This window comes from Poecilia formosa, unplaced genomic scaffold (genome assembly GCF_000485575.1).
Source record: "Poecilia formosa unplaced genomic scaffold, Poecilia_formosa-5.1.2 Scaffold262, whole genome shotgun sequence".
Classification (NCBI taxonomy): Eukaryota; Metazoa; Chordata; class Actinopteri; order Cyprinodontiformes; family Poeciliidae; genus Poecilia; species Poecilia formosa.
The window spans coordinates 566,539-577,554 of record NW_006800201.1 but is presented as its reverse complement, the minus strand read 5'-3'; the positions used below and the strand labels follow the sequence as shown (position 1 = coordinate 577,554).

At 37.9% G+C, this 11,016-nt stretch overlaps 1 protein-coding gene across 1 annotated transcript in view; it reads left to right on the top strand.

The window, feature by feature from the left end:
- The first annotated feature begins 5,608 nt into the window (after positions 1-5,608).
- Positions 5,609-11,016, top strand: part of LOC103150771 (myelin and lymphocyte protein-like) — an 8,839-nt gene continuing 3,431 nt past the window's right edge. Inside the window, exon 1 of the mRNA XM_007570507.2 lies at positions 5,609-5,826. Coding sequence (XP_007570569.1) covers positions 5,737-5,826 — 90 coding nt within the window. The 5' untranslated portion in view covers positions 5,609-5,736. The remainder of the gene's footprint in view (positions 5,827-11,016) is intronic.

Genomic DNA, 11,016 nt, shown 5'->3' with positions numbered 1-11,016 from the left:
CGTAATACTCAGATTAAAGGCGCAGCGGGGCGATACCTCAGCTGGCCAGCAGGTGGGGCCACTGGAACTGAAAAAACTTATGCTTGGTGGGATATTTTATTTTCAGCCTCTGAATCGATGGACATGACGTTGAAATGTATTATTTATTAACAAAATATGTGGAAAAACAGTGGAGAAATTGCATGTTTAATAAAAAACAAATATTGAAATATCACTAAACAATGTAATTTAAGACAAACATTTATAGATCATATTTAAGTCAACGGGGTTGCACATGTAAAACAAAAAAAATGACTTTATGCTGGTAGTATATTTGTACACAATCAAAAAAATAAAGTGCTATAAAAATCAACTAAGACATTGAAAAAATTCAAGGAAAACATTTTATTGAAAACTTTGAAAACAGAATACATAAATGACAAATTCACAGAATCACCAAAAGTAACACAATCATTCCATTCATCCATGCATTCATCCCTTCATCCATCTGTCCATCCATCCATCTCTCCTGGTGTTCCTGACCAGAATATGTCCAAAAGAAAAGCTGTCTGATTAAACCAAAACCTGTTTGATTGCACATGCCAAAGAAGTTGAAAAAGCATCAAAACAATTTATTTATTTAGCGTTTTTTGGGGGGGTTTTTTACATCTCACTTCAGATTTAGATCAATTTTTCTCTTATTCCCACCAAAAAATATGAAAGTGTTTGAAATTTATAAAGGAACTTTAATAATTGGTTGTTGAAGAATAGCTCAGTAATTCCTCAGCATTTATTTCTTTATTTTTATTATTATTATTTGTTAAACAATTGACCTTTAAAAACAGAAGCTGTGATATCAGCTACAACATTCCTGGAATTCACATCTTGTAAAAAACAACACCCACTGTGTCCCATTTTAATGAACTCAAAATTCAGCTTTTTTTCAAGTGTATCACTAGATTACAATTGAAAATGCATCAAGCGGGTGGGTAAGCAGGAAATCTAGGTCCCACCCTTGATTTCTTAACTTCTTCAACAGTAAAAGAGAGTGGGTGGTGGTTGAACCGGTTGATCGGGACAACACCGTCCTCCTGCCGTCATGTGAATGCCTTCTGTCGAATAAAGACTTTTTGTGCTTTCATGCAAAAAAACTATACTACTTGTAACTTTAACTTGCGCTAAACACATGAATAGAACTTCAAAACATCAACCAAAGACAACATTTTAAGAGTATTTGCGGCGTAACAGTGAGTGGATTACTCCGTTTTTCTCCTGGACAGAGGTTAAAATATAGAGTGGGCTTCAGTTTAAACTGCAGAGCTGTAATTTCTTGTCAAATTATTTTAATATTTTTGACATATGTTAAAGTTCAATGTTTTTCCAACTTCACTGTTTTGCTATGATGAGACCAGCACCAATGTTACAGATACCTGCAGCGGTGGTTTAATTAATCTACCACTTAGAATCTGGAGTTAATCTGAAATCTCGTCTCCCAGTGGAGTGTGTGTTGTGTGTGACGTACAGAGCGATGTCCATCAACGACAGAAACAAACACGTCCTTCCAATCGCTTTTCAGGAATGTGGCCATTAACTGATCTGATGTTCTGTTCTGGCCGCACTCCAGAAACAAGAACGTCACGTGTCACAGAACATCACCTCAGTATCAGGTGAGATTCTCTGCGCCAACATGAAAAAAACGGAGCCGATCGGAGTTAATGCAGTTAAAATGATCTGGATCAGTCCTTACATGAACAGTTAAGGTGCACAAGCTGAGAGAATGATCAAGCTAATTCTATTTAATTTTAATTTAATTTAGGAACTCCAGAAATCTGAGCGTAATGAACAGCAGATATTGACATAATGAGGATTTTTCAAAACTAGAAGGAGTTAGCACAACTAATAATCCACGTGCTCTTCGAAAAAGACACAACTTATCAAACACATCCATCAGATGGTTTGGAGAGAAGATGTTGGTTTGACGAGAGTAAAGACAACATTTGCATTCTTACAAGACGAAGAGTAGCAGTTTAACAGACGATAAAGACCTGCAGCTATCCAGGAATCAAATCGGTTTAGATAACATTGTCGTAGTTTCTCAGTCAGGAAAAAAACAAAGCAAAGTACAAAAAAAGCTACTTGAATGATATAAAATGAAAAATGAACAGATAACTTGTTGCCTACGATGCTTTGTTTTCCTTCTTGCACCAAAATATATTGCAGCGTGTCTGGAAGCCCACCTTCGTCCAGGTCACAAAAATTCAGGAACAAAAGAAGAAGAAAGTTATTGAGGTCTGTCAGACTGGAAAAGGTTACAAATCAGTTTCTAAAGCTTTGGGAATCTGGTGAACCACAGTGAGCCCGTTTTATCCACACACGGAGAAACATGAAACTGAGTCTGACTCAATAAGCCACAGGTGTCAAACTCAAGGCCCAGGTGCCAATCTGGCCCTCCGTAGTTTTTTATGTGGCCCTGTAGACTCCAAATTACATCAGTAAGTCACTCCAGTTTTTCACAAATCAGCAAAATTTACACAAAATCAACAGATCCCCACATTTTTTTCTTCTGATTTTACTGTAAAAAATGTTGAGTTTCAGCGACTGCAGCCTCAGCCTTACTTGATTCTATGTTATAGTCTGTAACTGATATGGCGAGTAACAAAAAGTCACATCTAACATCAATCATCGTAAAAATTCCTTTCAAAATTTAGATTGCAAAAAACACTAAAACAATCATAAAATCCTGGAGGAACATATTTATTGATAATTTAGCAGTTAAATTGGTTTTGTCAATACATTCTGGCACAACCGGCCCTTTAAGAACATTCAGATTTTTGATATGGCCCAAAATGAAAATGAGTTTGACGCCCCTGCATCAATTCATCGCACAATAAATTAAAAGGAGCTCAATAGTTTGCTTATGTTCCTCTAGAAGGTTTTTATTCACCTGAAGTTTCAATTATGTAATCCATTTCAATAAATATGTAATCCATTCATGAATAATGACCAATGACGTAATCCTGTCTTTTAGAAGTTGTTGCATTTATGATCGTATCATTTTACTGATTTAGTTGAAGATTATACTAAAGGAGACTCTGCTATCTAATAACAGGTCTGCAGAGCAAAGAGATAACGGAGGAATTTCAAGTTTCAGCATTTTTCTAAAGGAATTGCGTCAACATGAACCATTGTCTGGATGTTTTTGCTGATGCTGAAGTTAACCTGGTCAACCATCATATGAAGTATGAAGTATAATTGACAATTGCAATGCATTTAAATTGTTTTCCCCCCATTTTTCATTCATTACTGTTGATTTTTCTGGGATATACACTTCTGGGAAAACTGACTAGCATAACCGTTTTCTGCGTGTTGTCACGATCTGCTGCACCTGGGTGTAGTTTTTTTTTTTTTCTTTTTTGGGATTATTTTCTCCTTTTGTTAATGCTTTACTATGATTCCCTTTTATTTGTTTTGTTCAACAGTTTTCATCCAGAAGTTTCTTTCACTGGGTGTGCACCGTTTGTCACCCAGTGAGTAATTCATGCACAGGAACGGCTTTGTTTCAACTCCCAACTCACCCAACGTAACAGCCAGGTGGATCAGATACACTGTAAAAACACAAAATCCTACCAATCTTAGTGTACATGAAATAAGAATGTATGTAATGTAATGAATGAATGTTTAATAATATTCATTGTCAGATTAGAAATTTAAATTATTCTAAAGTAAAATAAGCAGTTATTTTAACTTGACATTGAGTGGAAATAATAGAGAAATGTGGCTCTTTAACTAGGTGAGGGGACCTAATTATTTGGTTTAAATTGCAGCATTGAGTTAAAACTCACAATTTAAGATTAATGAACTTAAAAAACAATGTTTAGACAACTTGTCTCTTGTTGTTAAATCAACTTCATGAACTTTAATTTCTGAGTTAAAACCAAAACTATTTTCTTGTCGACTTAAGTTGCATTTTCAAGGCAGCAGGTGGGCTTTCATTTTCAAGTTAAACCACCTTCAGATGTTTTACAGTGTAATGTTCAGCTTAACGTCTCATCACAGATGGAGGAACAGAGTTTTGCCGCCATGTAGGTGAGGTGTGTGGTGTTGTTTTTGTTTTGGGATGGAGTGTTTTCCTCGTCAGGAGTAGGTTTCCCAAGCTGTAGGATAGGATGACAGCGGCAGGAAACCGGATCCAGCAAGTCGATTATCCGAGGTGTTTGTTGGACAGCTCAGCTGCCTGGCAGCCCGGTCCTGCCAAATAAGATGCTCGACATCTCCATGGCTCTGTCGTTTACAGACTGAGGTGTAAAAGTCTGCAGCATGTCAACTACAATGTATCTATTTCTGTTGTAAATAAAGTAAATACCTAATCAGCAGTTTGACATTTTTCTCTGACTTGTGGATCTGCTATAAAAGAAATGAGAAAAGGAGGGTCAATGTAAGCCACTTTACACAAATCCTCACTGATCAGATGTTTACCAAAGTCATCAACATCAGGTTTTGAGTCAATGAATACACTTAACACTTTTTCAAATGGAGACTGTAGTGACTTTACTTTTTAATAACCTGCTGTTTGTGTAATTTGAGAACAGAAATGTTTAATTTAGAGACTCTCCACCTGATTGATTGAGTTTTGATAATCTTTAAAACAAGGGTGTGAAACTCATTTTCATTTTGGGCCAAATCAAGATTATGAAAGCTCTTAAAGGTCCGGTTGTGCCAGAATCTATTGATAAAACCTGTTCACAGAATGTTAAAAATATCAACGAATTAAAATGAAATAATATTATTGAACATCTTTTCAGTCACTCCAGGATTTTGTGCTTGTGGTGCTAATTTGGAAATATTTATGCTTACTTGTGATGTTAAATGCAAATTTTATTACTCAGTGTAGATCATGGACCATAATCTCAGTTCAATTAAAGCTGAGGCAGCTGTTCAGTACAAGTAAGAATGTTTTTTGATAATTTTTGAGAAAAATCTGCTGTAAACTCCAAACTGTGTGTGATGCAAAAAAAAGTGCAGAGATTTTGTGTGAATTTCCACGATAAATTAATCCTCAAGAAACTGGAGGGACTGATGGATATAATTTGACAGTAAACAGATAAAACCTGCATTGATTTGATTGATGACATAATATTTAAGCACATTTGGTGTTTAGTCTAGAAGAGGGCCACATAAAAAGCTGTGGCGGGCCAGATTTAGCCCACGGGCCTTGAGTTTGACACATGTCCCTAACAAAGTGTCAATTTCTTTACAAACCTAGTAAGACTTTTAGCTACTTTTAGCTATAATTTTACCAAAAAGGTTTCACAAAATGTTCACTCGCTGGATGTGAACAGAAATCCACCCATAACTTGTCAAGACAATCAAGTTTACAAATGTTCCTAATTTTGCGCCAATTTTTAGATAAACTTGTCATTTGTGGTAGAAATTAGAGGAACAGTTTTTTTGTTGTTCCTCTTGTGTTGTTGTTGTTGTTGTTTTGTTGTCGGCAGCAGCTCTGCCTCAGGTTGCCATGGTGATAAAGTAGACTCTGGTCAAAGATTAATTAGCGCGTCTCTCCCTGTCCGTCTGTTTCAGGACCTCAGATCCATCCTGCGCCGTGCGGGCCGGCGGGCGTGTCTGCGCTCGGCTGATGGGGATTCCGGTTTTTCCAGTCGGCTCCTTCTGGTTTAAAGCCCGGCAGATCTGAATCCTCCTCACTCTCTCTTCAGCTTCAGCAGCAGCAGCAGCAGCAGCAGCAGCAGATCCGCGGAAATGGCTTCCAACACTGTAACGATGGGCCACCTGCCCAGCGGCGTGGGGGTTTGCACCACCATTCCGGACATCCTCTACGTGCCTGAACTGGTAAGAAATGGCGTCTGCGGGGATTTTAACAGCAACTTACAACAGAGCAAGAGTTTATTTTTATTATTTTATTTCATTTTTCCCCCATAAAGAGGAATTTGGCGCCTCCATGTGCGCAAAATTAACTTTTACGCACGGATCAAACTGCCTCCTGTGCTCTACAAAACTTCATGAAAAATTTCAGAAAGCTGCAGAACAAACTAAGCTGAACTCTCCTTTTGTTAGTTTTGTCATTCTTAGGTTTAAAAATAAAACCACGTTTCACGTCATTCCTCTAAACAAGTCCGGTCAGTTTTTTAGTGGCTATTTTTTACTTCCTTCAAAACCGTTGTTTCCAAACTGTACAAACCTAAAATTATAAGTAAAAATCCTTTGTGAAGGTAGAAAAATTGATGGTTGATGTAGGTTATATAGGACGGGACAGTAAAGAGATACATTTGTTTTTGTGAAGTAGGAAGCAGCAAACTTTCTCCCTTTCTTTTCTGTCTGTGTCCATTAAATTTTAAATAATTTCTAATAAAGCTTATTAGAAATTATATGAAACTTTCTAAGAAAGTTTCATATATGTTGGACACTAAGATAACAGCACTGCCAGACAGGACACAATAAAAAAACAAACAGAAAACAGAAAGATTCTCCAGACAAACATATTTCTCTCGTTTTGTTAGTGAGAGGGAATGCATAACAGCCTTCTGTGGCTCAATTAAAGTCCAAAAAAGTTTCTGGAACAACTTTGCTGATTCCCAAAAGACATTAACAACACTTGAAGGACGAGGAAACAACTGTATATGCAGACCAACATTTCGGTTTGTGGCCTTCATCCTTCGAATGATGCTGACGAAGGCCACAAGTTGAGTCAGTTACACTCTGAACAGGAACAGGAAGCTGATTTGCAGTTGGAAAGTTGTGTGTTTGGATCCAGCTTTCCTCTCCATTTTGTCACAGGTAACAAACTTAAAGCCAAGTCGATTAATATAATGTAACTGTGTATTTGGGGAGCGACGGAGGAACACTTTGAGAGACGTTTGTCCACCTGATCAACAGTGACATCTGGAGGAGAGGGAGCTCTATGAAGTCACTGTTCTGACTCCTCGTTAAAATATTTTATCAGTTTGAACAGCGTAAACGTTTTAAATGTAGCCCATCTCTGCTTGTGATTGTCCTGCAAACCTTTCAGTTTGTCTAAAGGTGGTTTAACTTGAAAATGAAAGTCCACCTGCTGCCTGGATAATGTAATTTAAGTCACAAAAAAAAATAAATTACTGGTTTTAACTCAGAAATTAAAGTTCATGAAGTTGATTTAACAACAACAGACAAGTTGTCTAAACTTTGTTTTTTAAGTTCATTAATCTTGAATTGTGAGTTTTAACTTAATGCTGTAATTTAAACCAAATCATTATTTCACAATATTCAAGGAAAAAAAATTAAAAGCCACATTTCTCTATTATTTTACTCAAAATAACGACTTTTTTTTTTTAACTTTAGAATCATTTAAATTCTTGTTCCAAGTTGCATGAACAAAATTTCTGATCTGATGATGAATTTTATTAAACTTCACAATGAATTCAGCTCAGAAACATTTAGTGTGAACAGAACATTATCCTCAAGCTTTAAAATAAACATTTTCCTTAATAAAACACCAGAGTCGGATCAATGTGACGCACTTCCATCTCAGGATACAGAAACATGCCGCTAAGCATTCTGGGAAATAGTTCCCACTCCTGCCTTTTTCTCCTTTCAGTTTTTTAAGTGCTAACCTGAAAACTCAGTTTATTCAACTCCTGGATGTTTGACAAAATTAGTAAAAAGTTAACACAACTTACTGCTGTAAGTTTATGTTTCACAAACTCACATTTAGGTTCAAAATCTAAAACTTTAAATGTATTTGACTTAAAGAGTAGAAGATCGTAGACACAAATAAATGCAGCTCAAACGTTTTACAGTGAAGGTAAACGTAAATGTAAGAAGGAAAATTAGTGAGCTAATCAAATCAAGGGTTAGAGGTCAAAAACAGTTACAGGAGATTTAATTCCTCAATTAACCCTGTTAGAAGAGAGACGTCAAAAATCCACAAAAGTTTCCACCCAGCTCTTCTAACTTTAGTAAGAAGGAAGTAAGTTTGTGGAATGCTGCTGACGCCTTTATGTTTAACTGGAGTCTGAACTCAAAATGACCCACAGAGAAAAAGAGCAAACATGCAGGTGGAATTGGACTGTAAAGGCAGCAGGTTAGGAGGGTCGGCGCCATGAATAATGCAGCCCGTCAATCATTAGTGGTGTTGAATAAACGAAGGCAGAGGCACCCGGCTCCCTGCTGTGGAGCGAACTGGACATGCAGGATGGACAAAATGAAGGAAACTCAAGCTGTGCATCCTTAAACAGAGGCTGAACGTAGCTGAGCGCCGTCGTTTATGTTCATCGTTTTCAGAGAAAGACAGTCATTCTCCTCCCTGCAGGCCCAAAAGAATCACACATTGATTAGCTTCACAATATGAGCGGAACATATATATTTAAAAAAAAGCACCACACTGCAAAAACACAAAATATTACCAAGTATTTTTGGTTTAGTTTCTGTAGTACAAATATCTCACTACGCTTGAAATAAGACAAAACTAACAAGTAACTTTTCACAAGATATATCTGCTTATTTTAAGTCACTAATTCCTTAATGTTGATGAAAAAGGTCTGGTTCCACTGACAGATTATTTCACTAAAAACATGGGAAAAATTATTGTTATAAGTGAAATAATCTGCCAATGAAACTAAAATATGTTTTGTCAATATTAAGGAAATATTTACTTTAAACAAGCAGATATATCTTGTGAAAAGTTATTTATAAATTAGTTTTGCCTTATTTCAAGTGAACTAGAAACTAAACCAAAAATTCTTGGTATGATTTTGTGTTTTTGCAGTGCATGCTTTAAACTTTTGTCAAAGTTCACTGAGTTCACTGCAAAAGCACAAAATCATACCAAGAATGTTTGTCTAGTTTCTGTCTCAAATATCTTAGATCACTTGCAATAAGAAAAAAAATTAACTTACAAGTAATTTTTCAGCAAGAAATTGGAGGTTGTTTTATGTCAATAATTTCTTAATATTGATGAAAAAGTTCTTGTTCCATTGGCAGATTATTTTTCTTATAACAAGACATTTTTCCCATGTTATAAGAGAAGAAATCAGTGTGTGGATCTAGAACTTTTTCATCAATACTAAGGAATTATTCACTCAAAATAAGCCTGTACATCTTGTTTCGAGTGTACTACGATGTTTGCGACAGAAACTAGACAAAAATACTTGGTGAGGTTTTCTGTTTTGCATTGTAATCACCACCAACTGAGCGGGTAAATACCTTTGAGAACAAGACAGCGTTTCTAACAATGCTTTCCCTGTTAAAGGGGAACTTTCTTTGGCCCTCTGCGGTTTGCGTCCATTAGTCAGACAACATTCCATCTTTTACAACAACAACCCAGGAATGAGGAAATGAAGCAGCGTTGTGTTCAGTGTTGTGTTTATTGTTGTATTCAGTGTTGCGTTCAGCGTTCAGTGTTGTGTTCAGTGCGTTCAGTGTTGTGTTCAGTGTTGTGTTCAGTGTTGTGTTCAGTGTTGCGTTCAGCGTTCAGTGTTGTGTTCAGTGCGTTCAGCGTTCAGTGTTGTGTTCAGTGCGTTCAGTGTTGTGTTCAGTGTTGTGTTCAGTGTTGCGTTCAGCGTTCAGTGTTGTGTTCAGTGAGTTCAGTGTTGAGTTCAGTGTTGAGTTCAGTGTTGTATTCAGTGTTGTGTTCAGTGCGTTCAGTGTTGTATTCAGTGTTGTGTTCAGTGTTGCGTTCAGCGTTCAGTGTTGTGTTCAGTGAGTTCAGTGTTGAGTTCAGTGTTGAGTTCAGTGTTGTATTCAGTGTTGTGTTCAGTGCGTTCAGTGTTGTATTCAGTGTTGTGTTCAGTGTTGTGTTCAGTGCATTCAGTGTTGTGTTCAGTGCGTTCAGTGTTGTGTTCAGTGTTGTGTTCAGTGTTGTGTTCAGTGTTGCGTTCAGCGTTGTGTTCAGTGTTGTGTTCAGTGTTGCGTTCAGTGTTGTGTTCAGTGTTGTGTTCAGTGTTGCATTCAGTGTTGTGTTCAGTGTTGTGTTCAGGGTTGCGTTCAGGGTTGTGTTCAGTGTTGTGTTCAGTGTTGCATTCAGTGTTGTGTTCAGTGTTGTGTTCAGCGTTGTGTTCAGCGTTGTGTTCAGTTCAGCGTTCAGTGTTGCGTTCAGTGTTGTGTTCAGCGTTCAGTGTTGCGTTCAGTGTTGCGTTCAGTGTTGCGTTCAGTGTTGTGTTCAGTGTTGCGTTCAGTGTTGTGTTCAGTGTTGTGTTCAGCGTTGTGTTCAGCGTTCAGTGTTGCGTTCAGTATTGCGTTCAGTGTTGTGTTCAGTGTTGTGTTCAGTATTGCGTTCAGTGTTGTGTTCAGTATTGCGTTCAGTGTTGTGTTCAGTGTTGTGTTCAGCGTTCAGTGTTGCGTTCAGTGTTGTGTTCAGTGTTGTGTTCAGCGTTCAGTGTTGTGTTCAGTGTTGTGTTCAGCGTTCAGTGTTCAGCGTTCAGCGTTGTGTTCAGCGTTCAGCGTTGTGTTCAGTGTTGCGTTCAGTGTTGTGTTCAGTGTTGTGTTCAGCGTTCAGTGTTGTGTTCAGTGTTGCGTTCAGCGTTCAGTGTTGCATTCAGCGTTGCGTTCAGTGTTGCGTTCAGCGTTGCATTCAGTGTTGTGTTCAGTGTTGTGTTCAGTGTTGTGTTCAGTGTTGTGTTCAACATTGCATTCAGTGTTGTGTTCAGTGTTGCGTTCAGTGTTGTGTTCAGCGTTCAGTGTTGCGTTCAGCGTTGCGTTCAGTGTTGCGTTCAGCGTTGCATTCAGTGTTGTGTTCAGTGTTGTGTTCAGTGTTGTGTTCAGTGTTGTGTTCAGTGTTGTGTTCAGCGTTCAGTGTTGCGTTCAGTGTTGCGTTCAGCGTTGCATTCAGTGTTGTGTTCAGTGTTGTGTTCAGTGTTGCGTTCAGCGTTCAGTGTTGCGTTCAGCGTTGCGTTCAACATTGCATTCAGTGTTGTGTTCAGTGTTGTGTTTATTGTTGTCTGACGTCTCTCCGGTGTGCCTGCAGATCTTCGGAGGCCTGGTGTGGATCCTGGTGGCGTGCACGTACGTGGTACCGCACAACCCTCAGGGCTGGGTCATGTTTGTCTC